Raw genomic sequence first — 23,882 nt, forward strand, 5'->3', positions numbered from 1 at the left:
CTTTCACAAAATAACAGACAGACATTTACTCTGAGCAACATAATTACCCAGAAGAGGCTGGATAGAAAGGGTTGCCATGATGAAATCAGTAAAGTAGGAGCAATGAAAGGGAGAAGAACAGAAGACTCAATGTTAATCCTCTAAATAAAATCATTCCTATTTCTAGGGTGAGGAAATGCAAATATCAGATTTTCACGAGCTGCTGGCATTCCTTGCATGCCCTCTTTACAGAGGGAAGATAGATTTGCCATTGGACACCAGGTTCCTTCTTCCAGGGATCATACTGAAAACCGCTTCTACAGAAGGAGGTCAGTGGGACAGACACCAGAGATTAAACGTGGGTGTTGAAAGGATTTTTCAACAGAGAGCTATCAAGTGGGATCTTCATCAGAACTGTACGTCAAAAATATCCCCAAATGAAAGGGTAGTGTTGCTTACAAATAAGGTCACTAAACGAACCCAGTGACTTGCAAGTGTAGGTGTAAGTTTGTTTTAAAGTAAGGCAGATTTCAGTAAATGTTAACTTTTTCATGTTTTCTAAATATGGCTTGTGTAATTTCCATCATTCAACTAGGAGTAGATAATCCACATTATATTGTGTTCTAAAATGTTTTACTCTATGTCATAGGTTTAAAATATTTTATTATGTTATAAACTTTCAAATATTTCCCCATGCTGTTTTTAGAAAGTTCTTGTGTGTCCTGTTCACCTTCAAGTGAGCAAATATCTCCCCTGATCAAGAACTAAAACATGTCCAAACTGTGACTAGGTAAAAATAAAATAAATTCTTACCCATAGGTCATGTTCTGCAAAGTCAAACAAGAGCCAGACTTTCCTGTCCGCATGCGAGAGGAACACCTTTTGCAGAGAAATCACATTTGGATGTTTCAGCTCACGTAGAAGCTAACAAAAAAAAAAAAAAAAACGACAAAATTAGGTTATACCATTACATTTTGTTTCAAGGGTTGACCCACAAAATCAAATGGTTAGTCTTGAATGGGCCTCTTCATCAGAGACTGATTTAGCATACATGTATAATGCAGGTATGATTTCCAGAGAGACTGTTTCACTTATTAAAGATAAATAAATAATAAAAAACTTCCTTAACATATCAGATTGGAACCTTTTTATTCTCAACACAGTTGCTAGATATCATTTGGGATGGATATCCCCCCCCCCCCCCTTTTTCTCATCTGCTTCATTGCGACTTATGTTGCAGTATTTCTTTTTACAAAAAAGAGATTGTGAAAGACACAGGCCAATCTTTTTTTGTGTCTATTGATTTGACTTGAATGTTTTTTTTCCAACTGACATGTATATTATATATTGTGTTACTTCTGTATTCATTGAATTGATTGATTTGTATAAGATTTAAAATGTTTAAATAAATAACATTTTACAATATTACACAAAACTACAGACAGCACGCATAAGCAAACATAAAACCTCGCTGAACAGCCTCGACAGGGACTCCAACATTTGTTAGCCCACTGGACCCCAGGGATGCCACTCTCCTGCACCCAAAAGGTCAGGAAACAGGAGGGTGCATCTGTGTGTCTGTGTGTATCTGTATGTGTGTCAGAGTGCATTTGCACAGAAATACACACCTGCATTGAAACCCACTCCAGCATTCAAATGACATTACTACAGACACATACCTGCTTTTAAACTTGCACACTACATACAAACACGCACCAATACTATGCACAGATACACGTTTGCATTCCATGGTCAACATTATGGACAAATTGCAACAGTGCATACAAACACACACCTGTATTTAAATGCCAACACTACGCAAAAATACACCATTTAGTTGCAAAAAGTTTTACATTTATGACAGTTAAGTTGCTTTTTGTGCCTACTTTTATTCTTGATTGTGTGTATATAATGTTGCCCTCCAGAATAGATTCATTTGACACTTCAGACCCCTGACACATAAATGGGGAATAAGTTGATTGTGTGATGTGACAAAGCAATTGGTAACTTTTTAAATATTCAGTTGTAACAACATTTATATTGTACATGCAACATCCTTAATCCTATCCAAGATGAAATGTCATCTATGATGAAAAAACACAAAAAACACACCACTACGGCTCTAGTTTTTACTTTACACCTCTGTGTTGACAGCAAGAAGTATAGGAAAAGAAAAATATCTTAAGCAAAAAGTTTCAACTATATATTTGCCAGTAATGTTTGAGTGAAATGTGCACTTATAATAATTATACACACTGACACCAAACTAAAATTTAAATACACATTAGACTGTGCTAGAAGAGAACATCTAATTACCTCTTCAAGTGTCTCATAAGTCAGCAGTAATGATCGGACCAGCTTGTTATTTTTACACCTGCAATCATCCCTTCTGAAATCGCTTCCTTCTGATGTAATATTTTTCATTTCTTTGTTGAACGGCTAAATGTCTTCTCTAACAAGGCTCCAGATACAAAAGTGTCAACTGGTCCAATTTCTTTAACAGAAGTTTAGCTCTCTCTAATCGGCTAATATACCTGCTGTCTAAGGTACCAATCTGTACACTCAAAGGGATTTATTCACTAAACAACAAACAAATTCGGTTTTGCAAAAAAAAAAAAAAATATATATATATTTTTTGAAAAATTAAGATTAAAAAGATAAAAAAAAAAAATACACTGCGACTTATTTTAATGATCAAATTCCAAAGAGTACAAAATCACTGGTTTTTGGGGGGGGGTTCGTTTTTTTTGTTCAAGACATTGTTCAAAAGCTCCAATCTGTTCCTTTTGCGGCTTAAAGATCACTTAAATTCAGAAGTTACATTTGTAATTGTGCACATTAAATCCAACAGTGTTTGCCCATTTCTAAAGTAGGATTTAGAGTTCACAGCAGTTTGATGTCACGTGTTCCCTACCCTAAAACTAAGCCCTTCATGGCAAAAGGAACCACAGGAAGCTGCACCTAGATCAGTAACAGAAGAAGCACAATTGTGGAGGCATGGGCTCCAGTCGTAAGGGCAGGAATGTACCTGCCTTTCTCTGCCTTCTACTTGAAGGCTGTTAAAGTTAAACCTCTTGCCAGGGCTCTGTAAAAGTTCTCTCTCTCTTTTTGGCAGGTGGAATATAAAGACCTGATGGTGACATCCCCACTCAGCATTAGGAGACCCAGAGGTGCAGCGTGGTAGGTTACTTTACCTGATAGTGCTACCTGCATCTTCAATGCTATACTTCAACGCATGCAGAAGAGTACAACACTGATGTCTAGGGAGAATCCCAGAGAAGCCTTCAAATATCCGGTCTCGAGATGAACAATACAATGCCTTACTTCCACAGTGTTGTTTCCTCCAGCAGTCACTAACAACAGAACTTGACGATGGACACTCTGCCTTCTATAAAGCTCTGCCTTCTTGATGCTTTACCATAAGACAAAGTTGCCCCTGCTTTGTTCTATGATATTTTTTGACTGCATTGGCATTTCAACATATTTCATAGAGATCCCAAAAGAATAAATAAACAGGTGTGTACATATCTATCAATCTAAACACACACACACACACACACAACATTGATAACAGGTGACTGTATAAATTTAAGCATCCCCAAAGAGTTTCAACAACTGCTCACGGCACTACCTCCAAGAATGATAACAAGCACATGATAGTACCTACAATCACACAGGCAAGAGAAATGGTGATTTTAGAAGCAATGTGCAGCCAACGTGTCATCCTGATGCGATAAACTGACATAACACAGAAGTGATCTTTAGAAAATTGTTCTACAATGCAAGATGTGCCCATGGCATTACCAGTCCCATCAGCAGAACAACAATCCAACAACTGGTTCTACAAGGATTTAAAAGAATGAGAAGTAGAAGTCAATAGAGCCCTACGACAGTTGTTCAAATATTGAAACTATGCCAACAAGGATCAGGGAAAGCAGGTAGAAGTCAACAACACCCAATATCTGAAAGGACGATCCAACATCCTTAAACTAAAACCAAGAATGGATTCAAGTAATCAAACACCCACAAACAAAACAAACAACAACAAAAACATAAAATTAAAATAAAAATCACTTCTATTACAAATCCCATGGCTTCACAATTATTTAAACCTTCAGAAGTAAGCCTATAGGATGGTTGCATCCTCTCATGAGGATTACAGTTGAAACATGGCAATGTAGATGTTTAAAAATGAGAACTTCTACTTACTGCTATCTCTCTGCATGCAGACATAGAAATTCCAGTACCTTCTATTTGTTTTAAGGCATAATCTCGATCATCTTTCCTATGGGAAAAAGAAATACCATTGGTCAGTAAGAAAAACAACTAAATTGTTTTGTTCTTTGTTTTAATAATTAACTAAAAGAGAAAAGAAAAGAAAAAAAACGACAAACAACAAATCCTGTATAATACGGTATTAAAAGTGAAATGTCACTTGCCAGAATTTTTAATAGGTTTACTTATTCCTATATTTTAGTGGTTATGTTGACAGGATATCAGCTTACGGGCAGGGCTCTCTTACCTCTTGTATTTGTATGTGTATATTGTACGTTTCTCCACTAATTGTACAGCGCTGCGGAATCTGTGTGCGCTTTATAAATAGCAATAATAATAATAATAATAACAGGAGTTCCTTGGTGGCCCCTCATGGTAAGTAGTCAAACAGAATGACATCTTAATATACAAAAAGATGGGTATAAACCCATCTGATGAGGGCGTTAGACAGTAGAAAAACAGTGTAGTAAAAGCATAAAAATCTTATTGTGCAAAACTTGCAATTATAGATGTTAAAAACAAATTAATAACAAACAACAGTATAAGCCAGTCCTATTAGGAGACCAGGGAACAAGAGCCCAGCAACAACCACTAAACTGACAAGTAAACAGATGAGAAAACACAGCCCTTGGTCGCGACCCCCAGGGCTGGTATATACTTGCAACTCGAGCAAAGATGGAACTGCAGTGGTGTACTAAAGGTCTCTGGACTGCTAAGCTGCTGATGTGGAGAGCTCAACGCGTTTCGTCCCGCGTTATTCGGGACTTCCTCAAGAGCTGTGGACGTTCTGTTTCTTCCTCCAGCGTCTCTTCTTAAATCTTAAAATCTTTGCGCTCAATTTAGCCTCTGTGCATGCGCACACGGATACTCTCACGCCTTTTTGACTCACTTTCCCACTTTATACTTGTATTCCTTGGAGTTTATGTTGCGTAAAGCAAACATCTTTTAAATACAACTCAGGACGAGGTGCCGAGCCAAATAACCACTCATGGACTGCTGTTTTGTTGTTAATGCAACTTATCAGCATGAGGTTGGTATCAGCATGAGGTTGGCTTGACATTATCTACGTGTATATTTTTGTATTGTTTTTGCATAATTATGTGATTTTATTAATTATATTTTGGGGATCTACCTGACAGCCGAGGGAGCTGCAGTGCCAGGAATGCACCTTTGTATTCCTGGCACTATTGTATTATTTTAATAAAAAATGTTTTTAAATAAAGAGGTAAATTATGGTTGATCAGACATGGCCCAAATTCCAGGTTTTGTTTTGGTAAAGAACTTGTACAATTGCCTCCACCCTTAAGTGGTTAAAAGGTAAAAACACTTAAATAGAAAAATATATGAAACATGCTTTGCAATAAGCCAGCTGGTGAAATATAAATATATTATAACATATGACAATTCCATACACACTTGGAATGTTTGTTTACATATTTTTTCCTTTTCCTTTCAAACTTCATTAAAACGCTCCATCAGGAGTCCAGTCTTCACAACAACCACATCTGTGTGAAACAATCTGTGCCAAATCGCACAATCATTACTGTGTCAGAATCCCTTGTTATAAGCAGAATATGATTTTTTTTTTTTTAAATATTGTAATGGCAAACTTTACATAGTGTACAGGAGCACCGGAGTAGTCTTCTATTATTTACCTAATCGAAATAAGCCAAATTTCCTCTAGTCAATTATTTGTTTGTCAAAGAAAAATATATGCAATGTATGAGATTTTTTTATTTTATTTTTTTCAAGCAGGCCTAGGTTCTCTCTCTGTGTTCAGGAATGATTTTTGCAAAGAGGCCTCCGACAGTCCAGTACCTAGTAGCAGGATTGCAAGATGTTAGCAGGAACCGCATACATGGAGAGATACAACCAAGTTGCTGGAATTGTATACTGAAACATCTGCACAGAATACGGATTGGACCTGCCCAAGTCCAGATGGGAGATACCACGAAGGGTAGTGGAGAATGACCAGGCTAAGATCCTGTGGGACTTCAAGATCCAGACAGACAAGCAAGTGCTGGCCAACCAATCAGACATTGTGGGTGTGGCAATACCCAGTGACTATAACATCAGGAAGAAGGAACATGAGAAGGTGGACAAATACCAAGGGCTGAAAGAAGAACTAGAAAGGATGTGGATAGTGAAGGCAGTAGTAGTCCCAGTTGTGATAGGAGCACTCGGGGCTGTGACTCCCAAGTTGGGGTAGTGGCTTCAACAGATTCCAGGTGGGACATCTGAGATAGCAGTCCAGAAGAGTGCAGTTCTAGGAACAGCTAAGATACTGCGCAGAACCGTCAAACTCCCAGGCCTCTGGTAGAGGACCCGAGAATGAGGAATAAACAAACATAAATCTGCAAAATCTTTTTTATTAAGTAGTAAATTCACAAAAGATAGGTAGGGGTAGGAGTAGGGTTAGAGGTAGAGGTAGGGCTATGGAATTGCCAAACTCCCAAATTCCGGAACTGCCGAACCGAAGTGGGGAATTGCCAAATTCCCAAAGTCCCGAATTCCGGAAGTCCCGAACCAAGTTTTTTGCCCATGCACATACCTACTAGCGATTCTCACGCCAGCCGCGATAACCCCACCTCCTTTTATGACGCGGCTAATGAGTGTCGACGTGATGACGCTAAGTACGCCAGGGCCGCCAAGGTGTTCGAACAAGAACATTTTAAGGGCGGTATTTAAAGAGAAAGCAGGGAGCCTCAATGCCCTGTTGTGGTTCTTGTTTGACCCAAGAGCGCGTATTCCGTATTGATATTCTTGTATTCTGACTTTGGCTTTGTTTGACTATTCTTTATTCTGTGTTCCTTTGACCTCGGCTATTGCATTATCGTTGATCTTGATTTCTGGTACCCCTGACCTCAGCTCGCTATTCGACTATTCTTTTTGTGTGTAGTGTTAGTCAGGCCATCCTAAGGTCCGGTATACATTACTAGTATTTGCATTCTGCGTGGCATCATTTTATATTTGTAAGAAGCTTGTGATTTCTCGGCTGTTTTCTGCAAAGTCAAAAAACAGAAAATAAAGTCCCTGAAATGTTACAGCCAGTTAGGAAACCATAAGACAAAGAAAAGGTTCCATCAATCCCCTCTTTGTTTACCAATGTGAACACCTTGTAATGGAAAAGATTACAGTTTCGGGGAAACTGCAATGTTTACATTACAGGGTGAAGTCCACTTCTAGTGACTGTCTTCCACTAGAGGCACTTCCTGGTGACCAACAGAGTTCTACACCATGAAATTACATTGGGTGTTCTTACATTTTACATGAGGACGTCTAATGTCGTAATTCCACACAAACCCCATTAATCCAAACAATACGAGAGACGGTATCGCATAAAACATTCAAACAAATGGTCTTCAATATGATGGGCAAACTCAACATATTTGAGAAGATCTGGGCAAAATGGAAATAGATTAGGGAAGGGGTAACTTTATAGTGTCTATAATTGGAGGGCACACTACGAAGAGAGCAGGCAGTTCACAGACAGGTCCTCTGTTCATCCATTTACATTGCCAAGCCATAAGAGATATCTCCGGCAGCCACAACAAAAACCCTGTTGATAAGTGCATCAGAACTTATGTTTAAGACGAATGTCCATATAGCTATCCTTGGTGTTATTTTGATTTTGTTTTGTTAGTTAAATATCGGTTAACTATTGTGATTTATGATGACGCTTTTATTATGTTTTGAACTTTTCCAATATGCATTTGATCGCCAAACCATGGGACAATATAATGTGTTGTAATAAGGACCAAGACTTTATGTAAAACTTTAAAATGTGCATAACACTTGTCAAAAATGTATGAGCCAGGAGACATTTATCTCCCTGAGCGCAATTGTCATTTATGGAGATCATGTACAATTTTTTGCATTTACATAAAATGGAATAAACAAACAGATAAATAAATAAAGGAATACAGGCTTGTACTCCTAACACTATAGTGTTCCTATAATTCAAGGAATAAAACAGGACTATGAACACAGTATGAGAGTTGTGACACTATATAATGTTGCTTACACTTATGTAAGAAATGGATAATAAATATTACAACCTCTGTCCCCAATACAAAAAAAAAAAAAAAGAAAAGAAATAATTATGCATTTGCTGGCAAATTTATTTTAATTGTCCATTACAAAATCAATAGAATAGTAATGACTGTAGCCATAAACAGAAGAAACAAACAATATATACACAATAAAGAGATAAACAGCACTTGCAGCTGGAGAGCAAATGAAAGACTCCAAGCTAGTGCGAAGTGCCACACACAATCTTCCCCTAGTGTTATATTGGGTACCCAAATGGCAAGCCTTTTATAAAAAACACATTGAAAGAAAGCAAATTCTGTGCTTTTCTGCTAAATAGGGTGCAGAAAAAATTAAAGCAGTTCATCAACTACAGTATAGACATTTCAACATGGTACTGTGCAGTTCAGCGTGGTAAGGTATAATTTAGATTTATAACATTATGTGTTGCCTCTTTATTTGCTTTTATGTGTGGGAAGGGGGATGAAAATGAAAGTTGTACCATATGAGCTGTTCAGAGCTCTAATATGCATTCATTATGATTTTGGATTGTGGATCATGGATTTAGCCACCTTAGGAATACATTATCCAGTACCTCAAACTACAGATCTGTCGCCCTGTGGTGAGTCAAGCTTATGAGGCGCAATGCTCCCCTGTTTTTATTTGGTGTCTATGTGTTTAGATACCCACGGTGCCCACACCTCCACCCATATTCTGACCTTCATGTGCACTTCTGATGTAAATTTCTCATATAAATAATATCAGTGGATTTTTCTGTGCTTCTTTTAAAACCCGGATTTTTGTTTTTATTGGAAGAATGAGGAGCACTTCAAAGTCGAATATTTTGGGTCACGCTGTCCTTTGTCAATTCATATCCAGGTAAAATATTTGGCATCCATATTTTATGTACACAAACTAAAATAAAAAGCAAAAATACAATGGAGGCACAAAAAGCGAGTAAAACATGGTACATGCAGTAATGCTTATTTAAAAGCATATTAAAGATGCAGAGAACAAGGCAAAAAAAAAAAACAATGTTGGTGTTCAGATACAGCTCTTAAAAGGGCTTATGAGCATTAATATGCAGTGAAATTCACAGGTTATAATTCATGGGAACACATGCATGGCTCTTGGGGATCTAGCTACAAGAAGAGGTAGTGCCGCTCAGGATATATGGCAGCCACAATAGCTCAAAGGCAATGTCTCAAATACTATTCCTAGTTTGCAAGAGGATTTTAGCTGACTGGCAATATTTTTTTGAAAGTGACTATGCAACACTGTACTAACCAAGACCTTCGAATTCCTGAATCTGCAAACATTCGGAGAATAAAGCAGGTTCTATCATTTGTAAAGAGAAGAAACCAGAATTGCTAAACTTTGTCTAAAACTCCCAAACTGTGGCTATGGCAGAATTGGAGATTTTTCTACATCAGTTATTGGTGCCTAAAACAACTCGGATTTCAGTTCAATAAAGTCTGTTTAGTGAAAAAAAAAACCTGGATATCAGACTGATTTTATCAGGGTACCGGATAAATGCACTTGTTATAGGAGCTTCAGAGCAATTGTTGCCAAAGTGGCCTCACAGGTGTAATCATATTGCATTAATTCCAATTACTGGATTTGTCGGTTGCAGCTGAACCGGATATTGGATTGGATTTCTGCACACTGCCTACAAACGTTAGTAGGTGCTAAATGTGAAGTGGCAGAAGGTTATCCAGTTAGGATGTCTCTAAAACAGGTGCCGGACTGTAAGTAAAATGCTTGATCAGCACTGAAATTCACCACAGGAGCATACCAATATAGTGAGCCCACAAGGCTTTGACAGAAGAAAAATAATAAATAAATTATATATATATATATATATATATATATATATATATATATATATATATATATATATATATATATATATATATATACATACACATTTTTCACAGCTATGTTGCATTTTCTTTTGAATCATTTTAGTGGGTTTTTTTTTTGTTTAGTCTTCATTTCCCCCTTTTTCAAATTGTTTGCATACTAACCACAACTTTTCCATCTCCACTTCCTGACCAGCACTGTTTTTCCTGGGTGAATTATTTGGTTAAAGGAATAGCTTGTTTTACCTTGTTAGATGAAAGGGACCAGGGACACTGCACCTAGACCAATTCGTTGAGATAAAGTGGTCTGGGTGTCTATAAGTGCCTTTAATGCTTTCTATATAGTCCAACCCCTTTTGTCCCCTTCCATGTGTTTGCCTCCCCACCCTGAATAAAACTGCTACATGTAGTGTTATTGATTAAAGCGAACCTCTAATAGTTATGGTACGTAGAGTCCAGAAAAATCATCCAACCGTACAGTGGTAAACAGTTTTTGATCAATGAATGATGGTCCTTGGATGCAAAGATATCCCACCTCGCCCCCCTTAGCCGCATCAGAATGGGTTAAAACTCACCGTATATTCAGCTCTCCATGAGTCTGCCGGCGCTGGCCCCGCCCCCTTGGTGACCTCAGAATTGCCGATTTTTAGCCAATCCAATGCTTTTCCAGGAAGCGCCTCCAGTGACCATCTAAGGAGTGGCCACTTGGAGGCATCCCAGCGGGCAATGTAAACACTGCCTTTTCTCTGAAAAGACACTGATGGCATGAAAATGCCTGCATATAATGACTATACTCACCAGAACAACTACATTAAGCTGTAGTTGCACTGGTGACTATAGTGTCCCTTTAAGCCTCTAATTAATTGGGAGCTTGATATATGTAAATTTATGGTTCAAGGATTTTTATAAACATTCTGCTAACAGAAACTTGAGACAAAATTCTTAAAGTGAAGCAATTGCTGTTGAAACCAGTGATCTGACCAAAATGATGATTCCTCCATCCTATGGTTTTTACTTTTCATCCGGAATTCTGCTTACTCCAATAAATGCAAACTGCATGGTCTATGGATTACCAGCAATTTTATTACATTGTAAGATAGTTCTCACGTTTTAATAAGCACATGCAGCTTCAAAGCTAACAGTATGGTCAGAGATTGCAAATATTTTGCTTGCTCTAGAAAAAAAAAAAATTTATACAAGCCAGATGCTATGAGAAAAAATTAAAAAATAAAACAGGATTTTATCAACCCAGTTGAAAAAAAAAAAATACAAAAAAATTCTGTGACAATAAAACAAAGAAATTCATTAATGTACTTTCCAAACAGCAGTGGATGACAGGTTTTGGTTTTTCACCTTAATTGAAGTATAAACTTTGATTAATAGTTAAAAATAAATATTTTGGGTGATTCCAGATTACGTTTTATGTTTCAAGCCCCATCGAAATGGGACATAGAGGGGATACAGATCTATATCCTCCTTTATTAGGAATAACAATAGGCATAGATTGGCTAGACCCATACTGTGCAGACCTAAAATGAGAGGAGGGCTGGGATTGCCTAAACTCTTAATGTTACTATGCTGCCCAGCTGGCACAGTAATCATGTGGCACACAACGCCAGGAGAAAAGACTGGATGGACTTGGAATCCAATATGGGTTCACACTTGCCTATGTTTTAAATGCGGGTGGAGAGATATCAGGGGTCTCTTCTACGTACCGCCTGTCCAGCCATTATTACATCTCTTCATATGGAATCGTATTAGCCAAACATTTTTACCCAACTTCTAATCCCTCTCCCGTTTCTCCAGTGCTTAGAAACAGGGATTTTATTCCAGTTATGTTAGGCTGGCATTCAGCAACATATGCACCTATGGAGGGTTTCTCTCTTCTAAGCTGTAAGGATCACGTTAGATATGTACAGATCGGAGATTTTGCAAAAAATGACAAAGTTAAAAAGGCAGATAATTCCTACATACCTTTTTACAAAAATCTCTGTATTAAAAGGGAAGTCTCAGAAAAGAGACCATCTATTATGACTCCACAATCTTTACGCTATAGAACTCAGTGGGAACAAGACCTAGGAGAGGTGCTTGAGGGGGACTCATGGGAAAATATCTAGGAGGCAGCAGATAGGGTTTCCATTTGGGTCATCTCACAGGAACAAATATATAAAAAAAAGGAAAATTTGCTTCATACTTACCGTAATTTTCTTTTTCTGATCATTATTCATGGCAGCATTTACTCTTGGGTAGCTCCTCCCCTCACAGCAGAAAGGACAGGAAATAGAACTCTGAAACTGGTATAAATAGATCCTCCCCCTTCCCATCAGGCAGTCTTAGTAACTAGCATCACATCTTATAGTATATGGGTGGGAACGTAATGCTGCCATGAATAATGATCAGAAAAGAAAATTACGGTAAGTATGAAGCAAATTTTCCTTTTTTCCTGACATTATTCATGGCAGCATTTACTCATGGGGAATACCCAAGCAGTATATATAGAGGGAGGGACAGAGTTCAAAAACAGCTAATAGCTATAAAACCATTATTGAGCTGTATAAATCTTAGAAGACTTTGAGAGAAAAAGGCAAACAAGACATCAATAGGATATTGTCATACATTCTGCTCAGACAAGTAAATTAACCTAGAGGCTGCAAGGTCAGCAACCTCCTGGCATTCAATATCTGAAATATCCTGAATACCGATAGAGTCAGAAAGGAATTAAGGCCATGATAGCCTAAGTTAGATAAGGATAATGCCATTTTGATATAAAATTAAAACCAAATTGATGACCTTATCAGATCAGAACCTTGACAAAGGCACAACAGAATCTTGGATGAGAACAGCTGTGAAGGACAGGAAAAAAGACTGCCTGATGGGAAGGGGGAGGATCTATTTATACCAGTTTCAGAGTTCTATTTACTGTCCTTTCTGCTGTGAGGGGAGGAGCTACCCATGAGTAAATGCTGTCATGAATAATGTCAGGAAAATCCTATTTAAAAGGCACACCGTTTCAGCACAACTCTTCCACATGGGCAAGACTCCCACTGATACCTGCTGGCGGCTATGTTGCCACAGTGGAACTTATTTGCACTTGTGGTGGGCATGTCCGGTAGTAGTGCCGTTTTAAAAAGAGGTAGGGAACCTGTCGGCAGCTGTTTTCCAGAGGTCATTCACCTTAGATCCTTTGCGACTGTTGCGATCATGCGCTCTAGAGGGCTTTCCAAGAAGAGCTCAAAACTTTTGAATAAAATAACATTAGCACCAAAACAACTCTGGTCAAATCTGTTTCACCTATGAGGGAGGTTAGAACCAAAATTCAAGATAACCATTTAATTGAACGCTTTGAATTAGAATATACCTCTACCATTTTAAAAGATATGGTCAGAATACATTTCCTAGATGTAGTTATGAATGCACTTTTTCTCATATTATGATCACCGCTGTGGACACCCACTTATTGGAACGTAAAATGAGCAATTGGCATTTTTGGTTCCATCTTCCTGCCTGCATTGCCTACTTGCTCAATTCCTAAATAAAGAACTAAAAAAATGGAAACATTTGTTCTATCACCTTCATTGTAATAGCTTACTACAACTCTCACACTACTCACAGCCTTATTTAACAGTGGAGTACATTGTGGTAAAATAATGTTGGCTTCTCTGGAAATCACATAGTATGTATGTTTAAGGATGCGCATCATGTCATTTGGTGCAGGCAACCGGATCACCAACAGTTACCGCAGCGACTCTGTTACATCAACAGAGGGGACAAACAGTGAAAGGCTTCCCCCTCACTTCCTCTTCGTTTGACTCGGTAAGAGTAACCATATATCTGCAAACATACATGTCCATTTAACACTGCCCGAGCAAACATTAAAGGACCACTCTAGGCACCCAGACCACTTCAGCTTAATGAAGTGGTCTGGGTGCCAGGTCCAGCTAGGGTTAACCCATTTTTTTATAAACATAGCAGTTTCAGAGAAACTGCTATGTTTATTAATGGGTTAAGCCTTCCCCCTAATCCTCTAGTGGCTGTCTCACTGACAGCCGCTAGAGGCGCTTGCGTGATTCTCACTGTGAAAATCACAGTGAGAGCACGCAAGCGTCCATAGGAAAGCATTGTCCTATGCGACCGGCTTTCCAGAGCCGGGCGGGAGGGAGTCCCTGAGGGTGGGGGCACCCTCAGGGCACTCTAGTGCCAGGAAAACTAGTATGTTTTCCTGGCACTAGAGTGGTTCTTTAACTTTTTTGTCTTACATGAAACACAATTTTTTTTTTATATATATTATGTGACATGTCAATCATATAGGGGGTGGGGTGGGTAGGAGTCCATGCAACACAATAGGTATGATATTGTTGAACCACATTCCAACCACATTATATTTATTAATTTCTTCCTTGCAGAACTTGCTGGCTGAGGTGTCTGGGGGACGCAAGAATGTCTTAGATCTTTTTAAAACGGTTTTAATGTTTACCATGAGATATGGCCAGGGGACTCCTGGCACCATAAACACTACAGTGTACAATGACGACCAGTTCTAGTGATTGCAGAGTCCACAGCTCACCCCTAACACAACCCAAGCCATCTGTGTAACCAGACGTACAATCATGATTTAGTTATTTCACAATGTCCTTCATTATATAGGTTTCTGTTATTTTGCCCACCTCTGCACAGGCCATTTAAATGTTATTCCCAAATACGACGTTGACCTAATCTAAGAGGATTCATTGCAGACATTCCATGCAAAGCTCAGGATTCCTGACACTTCAGATACACAGCAATATGATCATATTCAAAATCAGCACAAACATTCAATCTGAAAATTACTGCTGAACTTCCTTCAAAATCCCTAGACCATGACTTTTGTATCCAGCCATTTATAAAATCAATTATCATTTCTATAGCACTGTTTTCCAAACTCTAAATGCAATGATTTAGTATTGAGTGAAAGAATGTTTGAATCATCATCACAGTGGGTGTCAACCTGATGGTGCAATTGATATGATAATAAATTATACTTAATCATATAAGAAATTTTGCTTTTTCTAGTTTTCAAGTCTTGGTGTCTACATTAGAAGGGATAAAATAAATTTTTAAAGCAATCCTAACGTGCTCTTCAGTCCCCAGCCCATGATGTGTAATAGGATTAAATAAGCCTTTATTCATTTACCTGATTCCAGCACCGAGGTCCCACGGCTGTGTGTCACTCTCCACTTCCTCCTATGTCAGCCAGAGGGTGGAACTAATGCGCAAGCATGGCAAGGCTTTTCTCATAGGTAAACACTGCATTAATGCTTTCCTGTGGGGTTTTGCGTGACACTGGATGTCCTCATGCAGAAAGTGAGATCTAGCCTCTTTCACCAAGTCAAACTCTGTGAAACTGCAAAAAGCACCTCTAGTGGCTGTCTGGTAGAAAGCCACTAGAAAAATAATCTTAACGCTGCAGCGTGAATATTGCAATTTCTCAAAAACCTGCAATGATTTATATTGCGGGAATAAGGGGGGCTGGGACACTGCCCCAAGACCACTTCAGTGAGAAATGAGAAGATCTGGATGTCTACAGTGTCCATTTAACAGTACTCATTTTATTGACCTCTGAAGGATAAAAAGTCTTATATGGACCTACTGGATACTGAACAAGTAACTGACATACAGCAGTTCAATCCCTAGTCAGGGATTAAAACACAAACAAGTGAACATTCAGTGGTGAGTAACTTTAGGCCTAACTAGTAATATATATGAAACCAGGAACAATATACTCATCCATACATGATGAGGTGTTGCTGGGACCCATTGATACAACATACAAAATCCAGCAAACTCAAGTTTTTAAAAAACTATACAAGTTTGTGAGTTTTAAAGCTGGACGGTCCAATAATTGTCCAACAATGCTCCGAAGTGTTTATGTGCACATAGTTCTCAGCTTAGAAACTGCTCTACTAGTACACGTGTGTAAACATTTCTGCTATAGTGTCATAAGAGTGCATAAATCCTAATAACAGTAACAGCATCGTATGACATATATAAAAATAAAAATATGATAACTTTTGCAAAACAAAAAATACAATCCACAGCGAAGATTTAGTTAGCTACAGTGTTGTATTTTTAAAGCGTTTTCAGATAGGATCGGTTCGCACACTGATATTACATAAAGTGTCAATATTTAGTCTAACAAGCATTCTTGCAAAAGATTTAGCCTACAAGTCAAGGATGGAACATTCTTACTGAAACTACTTTGTACTCAAGAGCAGAATTTTTCATTTTTTTTTTTAATATGAATGGGAAGTAATAATTTAAGCACCATAACCATTTCCGCTCATTGTACTGGTTAAGTGGCAAAAAGTCTGAGCAATGTCGACTGTTTTGTATGAAGTAATTTCAGTGATTTGATCAAAAAATGGCTCCTCTACAGTCGCAGTGAGGGTTTGCATTATTAGCCTGTCCAATTTTGGCTGAGAATAGGAAGGGCGGGTTAGCCCAGGGCTCTTAGCTTATCATTGCCACCCAAAGTTGGGAATATTTTAAAAGCTGCTGCAAGCTGGCTAGCTAGATAATGTTACAGATGAAACTGTGAATAAATATAAAATATACCAATGCATCCGTGCATTAAAGTGCACTTTATTTAGGATGGAGAAAAGTGCAGAGGTACACTAAAGTGCAGCCTCACTGCTCAGTTCTCTGCCATTTAGTAGTTAAATCACTTTTGTTTCTGTCCAAGTAGCCTTAGCCACACCTCCCCTGGCTGTGACTGACAGTCTGCATGAAAAAAATGCTTTATTTTTAAATCAGCTGTTAGCTTACTTTAGAAGCTCTCTCCTTTGTTTTGTAAATTGAACTTTAAAAACACAAACACACACCTCCTGCAAGGTCTAGCAAGCTATTAAAAGTTCAGGAAATAAGAAATTCTATATTAAACAGACTGTGCAATAAAGAAAGTATAAACATTAGATCTCACTTTACATGAATTGTTTAGGAGGGCAGTGAAAGTCTTATGCAGGGAAGTTGACTAGGGCTGCAAAATCAAATGTGATTTATTGCGGCACTGCAACCCACCCCCACCCAAAAAATAAAGCCAGAATCTTAATGAGATATTCATTTTGACTGCGTTGGAATTTTAATGAAATTCCAACCAGTCAAGCAATATACAGAGACAAAGTAGGGACTATTGGTTTTCTCCAGTGACGGCTGCAGGGAATTGACTCAGTCTATGAAGGGTCTCGCAGAATCCTCCACATGCCTCAGTGCTGTACTCTCATGCATATGCGAGAGTACAGCAGTGACGTTGGCTCTAAAGAGGATCTTCCATATCAAGATGGCCATGCACAAGGAACAGGTAAGTACATTTGTACCTTTACTTGGCTCTGTCCCAACCAATGGACTGCCAGCAGCAATATCACTTGTCAGGGGTCTTTGCGAATTCTGCAAAGTCCCCAGACTGTAAAAGTGCCGCCTTTAAATCCTAAATGGCAGAGAATTGAGCAGCGAGACACCAGCAGTAGGATCTATACACCAAAACCACTACATAAAGCTAAAGTTGTTTTGGTGACTATAGTGCCCTTTTAAATGTGACCAACAGAATGACAAACTGTTGCATTACAAATAACTTGCGTCACGGGTGAAGGCTAGAGAACGGGAGCCACGATCCACAAGCTGCACCACGCCAAAATAAAACGCTGTGAATTCGGCAAAAACGTTAGATGGCTGGGGAGTACCAATATATCTCACCAAGCACACATGACGCATAGGTGAACATGGGAAGAGTCTCGGAACGAAACTGTAATCTAGAAACAACATGTGGAGCCAGGAGAGAAAAAAACGGCAATCGGTAACCTAAAGAAGAAAGGCAGGAAAATCTGGAGCCGATATTGGAGCTGTAACTCGCATCAGATAAGCATAAAAGGAGTCGTGAGTAACTACAATCCCTCACTAATATTACCCAAAACAGAGTACATCTATGGATTAATCTAAAAAGGTGCAGATTTCCAACATACAATGGTTACGGTTGCATAGCACATATAACCTGGAACGCATACAAGTTTATTAATTTCATTTATACTGCTGTTTAATGTATAAATTAGCCTCCTAATGGGAGTCTGAGATATTATATTAATACCTTCTGTAAAAATAAAAATATGAATTAATTGGGCAGGCGAGGAACAACTCAGAATCAAAAGTGCATCTTCAAAACTGTTGCAAAGAAAGGGATTTAGGTGTGTTTCACAGAATAGAGATGCCCTGTAAGTTGTAACCTGCAAGCCTACTAAGCTGCAAATATTTTTAGTATACAAGACTAAGATCTAAACAGGAAGGAACCAAATTAGGATATCCTAATCAACCGGGCTGCTGAGGGAGAAACAGCTCAGAACTGAAGGTGCATCCTTAAACCTGTGAAAGGGAACAGAACCAGGAATGCTACAAATGAAAAGTGATGCCTTAAAAACGATAATCTGCATGAATATCAGCTCCAATAAACCATATTAGTAGTTTTGCTCTTGGAAAGATTGATAAGATTTAAAGAACCTACCTTCTAATCAGGGAAACAGATAAAAGGGAAGTAATCCCCAAGCAAAAAAGGAAAGGAGATAAGAAAGAAAAACAGGATAAAGAAAATTGGTAATATTCACCATTCAAAAACATCAAATCCATCCCTGTCAGCTTTCACCTGGCAGCCTCGTAATTGCAGGAAAGATAAACGGATTAAATCTTGGTAACTGGTGCCATGCAATTCAGCAAAATATTTTCTTTAACATTTGGCCTCCAGTGTATCCCTGTAAACCGCATGTTTCACAAAATCTTCAATCTCTAGCGTGACTGCCCATTAAAACTACACACAGTCAAGTATCACCTCCAGATTCCATTTCCTAACCATGCAGCTCTCCTATCCAAAAGGCCAACAAATGGTGTCTGAAAGACAATATATTTCAGACAACCCATGACTGTTATTTGTACCTATGTGATGGCACCAGTGCACACTCACGATTTGCAAGAGTAACCTTAAAAAGGTGCTGACGGCAAGAGAATGCCAGATAGGGCTACACCACAGCACTCCAGATAATAATGCACAAAAATAGGATAGTCAAAGGTGTACGCTTCTTTTTTATTCCCTTTTAGACATTTTCTTCAAATTTTGAATTAATTATTTACAAAACATGTTCAAAGGAAAAGTGTGCCAACTCCAGTCTGAGATGTCCTGTTGACCCAGTCTGGCAGCTGTTAATGGCTAAGCGTTGCTCTTAATCCTGCTTCCTGATGAGTAGGTCTCATCAAAATGCACCCCTACCAAACCTGTGTGTCTAGCTGCCATTACGTTCTTCACTTAAAGAGTGTTTGCGTGTACTCATTGCAGACTTCATTTAACATGACCGTAGAACCTTTTCCTTTGAATTGCTCTTTATAAATAATCCAAAATGTATTGTCATGTTGTGAAAGATCAAAGTTGGTGCAATGAAAAGCAAACTTTTTATTTAAAATTATGAAAACAAGTTACGTAAACAGCAATGTTTTTGAATACATATACATGACCCTTACTTTGTGGCCACGTATACAAATATTTTAAAAGTATAAATATTTTCCAACCGCCATGGAAAACAGAAGTTTGGAAATACCATAAATTGTTCCACATATTTTAAAAATATAAAGGAGAGAGATATACAATGAGAATATGAGACAGAGATCAGACTGTGTGTTAGTGAATGCCATTACTAAAAACTAATTATACTACACAGCGGTACTAGTGAGCAGCTATTCCTGGGTTGGAAAACATGCCACAATCCAACTACACTTCCTCAAAAACACAATTTTAGAACTTGTGTTCAGTCATACTGGGAAGGAACGATTGCACAGCTGATTCAACAGGTTGCTTTATAGAACGGTTATAAGAATGTGTAGATAACGCCACTCACTACATAGAAAGAACTCCAGCTTGGATAAAATGGGAGAAGACCACCCAATGTAGCACAGAGTCAGGAACACTTTGTTTGTTTAAAGACTTGGACCAGATCAAGTAATCTCAGTTATAAAAGCTATGTGTGGCTACAAATCGCACAGCTAATCGGAAAGTAAACAAACTGTTCATGTTGCAAGATAATTAGAAAAGCTAGCATATGTCATGAATGGTAAAAACACTAATAACAACCACGAGCATGCTAACCTAAATATTTCAGCTGGAAATGATACAGTCAAACCCGGGCTGGCATCAAAAGATTTATTATAAACTACTGCAATATTTTGCAACTTCATCAATATTTCAAATGCAAAAATCACACACTCGATAAACCTCATTTCATCATCACAGTGCAAGTCATTGACAATGATATAAAAAGAATCCACTCCCCTTTACATTCTAATCTTTAATGTCTGCATGAGCAGGGACACTTAAACCCTTTCCTTTGGCCATAATGAACCCATAGCTGGGACTTTTATCCTATCCTTGCAAAAGAGCTACATCTCCTAACATTTAACACCTTCACTGTCAGAGAAAGACCCTCTATTTTTCTCTTTCTTATCTCCATGTCTGACAAAGAGACACCACACATAAAGAAAAAATAAATTACATATTTAAAATGACCCATTCCTATCATAGTTAACAAAGACATAGCATAAGGGTATCACCCTGCTACCTCTCTAGCATATTATCATTAATCGCTCTCCTGATATTTATCTTGTTCGTTACATAAATGTCCACTGCTGCCCTGCCAAGTAGACACCATCCCACCAGGAAGTACAAGCCCATTAATTTCAATATAGTAATTTCATAAGAGAACACATTTTCGATTACAGCAACACAAAAATAAACATAAATTGCCTCATGCCATAGAGTTATTGGTGGTGAGAGAATATAAATAATTCTTCAATATCCATATCGTTATTACACCCTGGTGAGCAAGTTATACCCCGCTCTAACTCTCTGAGATACAGCTCAGGATTACACCTACCCATCTATGATTTTGCTCTTAATTAAACCCTGCTCTACCCATAAATGATCTAGCCCTATATTGAACCCAGCTTTACCGCTCTATCATCTTGCTCTATATTTAACCCAGCTATACCCCTCTATGATCTTGCTCCATTTTAAACCTAGCTATAGCCCTCTATGATCTTGCTCTATATTAAACCCTTTTCAACCCCTCTATGAGCTTGCTCTATATGAAACCCAGCTATACATTACCCCTCTATGAGCTTGCTCTATATGAACCCCAGCTATACCCCTCTATGAGCTTGCTCTATATGAACCCCAGCTATACCCATCTATGAGCTTGCTCTACATGAAACCCAGCTATACCCCTCTATGAGCTTGCTCTACATGAAACCCAGCTATACCCCTCTATGAGCTTGCTCTACATGAAACCCAGCTATACCCCTCTAAGAGCTTGCTCTACATGAAACCCAGCTATACCCCTCTAAGAGCTTGCTCTACATGAAACCCAGCTATACCCCTCTAAGAGCTTGCTCTACATGAAACCCAGCTATACCCCTCTAAGAGCTTGCTCTACATGAAACCCAGCTTTACCCCTCTAAGAGCTTGCTCTACATGAAACCCAGCTTTACCCCTCTAAGAGCTTGCTCTACATGAAAACCAGCTTTACCCCTCTAAGAGCTTGCTCTACATGAAAACCAGCTTTACCCCTCTAAGAGCTTGCTCTACATGAAACCCAGCTATACCCCTCTAAGAGCTTGCTCTACATGAAACCCAGCTATACCCCTCTATGATCTTGCTCTATATTAAATCCTGTTCTATCCGTCTAAGATCTAGCCATATATAAAATACCTGTTTTACCCGTGTAAGAGATTGAGCTCTGTATACACCTTGCTTTTTACATTTCACAGGCTCATACATATTTCATTAGGGTTATTCACTAAAATGAGAATTCAAAGCCAAATGTTAGGCCAAAGTAGCCAAACTGGGGGCATACCTGACATACCTCACTTTAGTAAATAACCCTGTATGACTGACTCTCTGCTCTGTATTAAACCCTTTTCTATATATTTAATGACTGACTCCCTGCTCTGTATTACACCCTGTTCTGTATCTTTTAGGTAATTGACTTCATGTCTGTGACTCCCTGCTCATTTCATGTCTGTGCTCCCTGCTCTGTCCATTTTGCTGGCTGTCACTTATCCCTGCCTGTGACTCCCTGCTCTGTCCATTTTGCTGGCTGTCACTTATCCCTGCCTGTGACTCCCTGCTCTGTCCATTTTGCTAGCTGTCACTTATCCCTGCCTTTGACTCTCTGCTCTGTCCATTTCATGTCTGTGACTCCCTGCTCTGTCCATTTCATGTCTGTGACTCCCTGCTCTGTCCATTTCCCTGCCTGTGACTCCCTGCTCGGTACATTTCCCTGCCTGTGACTCCCTGCTCTGTCCATTTCCCTGCCTGTGACTCCCTGCTCGGTACATTTCCCTGCCTGTGACTCCCTGCTCGGTACATTTCCCTGCCTGTGACTCCCTGCTCGGTACATTTCCCTGCCTGTGACTCCCTGCTCGGTACATTTCCCTGCCTGTGACTCCCTGCTCGGTACATTTCCCTGCCTGTGACTCCCTGCTCGGTACATTTCCCTGCCTGTGACTCCCTGCTCGGTACATTTCCCTGCCTGTGACTCCCTGCTCGGTACATTTCCCTGCCTGTGACTCCCTGCTCGGTACATTTCCCTGCCTGTGACTCCCTGCTCGGTACATTTCCCTGCCTGTGACTCCCTGCTCGGTACATTTCCCTGCCTGTGACTCCCTGCTCGGTACATTTCCCTGCCTGTGACTCCCTGCTCGGTACATTTCCCTGCCTGTGACTCCCTGCTCGGTACATTTCCCTGCCTGTGACTCCCTGCTCGGTACATTTCCCTGCCTGTGACTCCCTGCTCTCTATGACACCCAGCAGCCCCGATCTGCCACATCCACAGGTCCTGCCCCAGATCTCTGTACATGTGACAGGATTCCCCCCCAGACAGCTGGCCCTGAGCCCACTGAGGGATGAGCTGGGGGTCCAGGAAGGCTGGGTTCAGGGCCCCCGGGGGCCTTTGTGTGGGGCCCTCACTCACCCATCTTTCCTCTTGGCTTTGTACACATGCCCGTAGGTGCCTCTGCCAACTTTGCAGCCCTCGTACTCAAACAGGTCCTCCACTCGCTCCCTCTCCCCAGTCAGCTTCACCTTGAAGTCATAGTCCATGTCGAGCGGCCGGTGTGGGGGGCGCAGAGGCCGTGGGGAGGTGCAGCATGTACAGCCCGGCCCGAGGAGAGAAGCTGCACGATCCGCAGCTTCACAACAGCCGGTCTCACACACTCCGAGACAACGTAAAGCGCCGCCGCCGCCGCAACGATGTCGTAAAGGAAGACCGTCCCTACCCCCTGCTCCTGCTGCAGGCCACGCCCCCTCCGCACAGACAGCAGAGCCGAGCGGAGCGTGGCTGCCACCGGGGTGACCTGGGATGACCCCTGACCCTGGGTGAGGGAATCTAACAGGGGAGGGAGGGGGCCCAGAATGTGTTCACCCCCCAACTGAGGCTGTCAGAGTGCACTGAGCACAGTCTAAGCCACAGCAGCTAGAATGACCTTGGATGGCTGAGCAGTATGGGAGTGGTAGTCCTAATCAGGCAGAAGGAGCTATGGCAATGCATTGTGTGACACAGCTGCCATTAGGAAGCCAGTAATCATCGGGGAATACAGGCTAACCCCTCACAGATCACTAAGGAATTGCTATTCATAGACCCAGTAGCCAGAATTATTATTATTATTATTAATATTATT

General features: G+C 39.8%; 1 protein-coding gene across 1 annotated transcript in view; it reads right to left on the minus strand.

Moving 5' to 3' along the window:
• CDK8 (cyclin dependent kinase 8) overlaps nucleotides 1–23,464 on the minus strand; it is a 56,347-nt gene extending 32,883 nt beyond the window's left edge. The window contains exons 1-3 of the mRNA XM_063429636.1: nucleotides 23,177–23,464; nucleotides 4,189–4,264; nucleotides 793–903 (exon numbers count right to left, since the gene is read on the minus strand). Of these exons, the coding sequence (XP_063285706.1) occupies nucleotides 793–903; nucleotides 4,189–4,264; nucleotides 23,177–23,304 (315 nt within the window). The 5' untranslated portion in view covers nucleotides 23,305–23,464. The remainder of the gene's footprint in view (nucleotides 1–792; nucleotides 904–4,188; nucleotides 4,265–23,176) is intronic.
• Nucleotides 23,465–23,882: the final 418 nt, after the last annotated feature.

This window comes from Pelobates fuscus, chromosome 1 (genome assembly GCF_036172605.1).
Source record: "Pelobates fuscus isolate aPelFus1 chromosome 1, aPelFus1.pri, whole genome shotgun sequence".
Taxonomy (NCBI): Eukaryota; Metazoa; Chordata; class Amphibia; order Anura; family Pelobatidae; genus Pelobates; species Pelobates fuscus.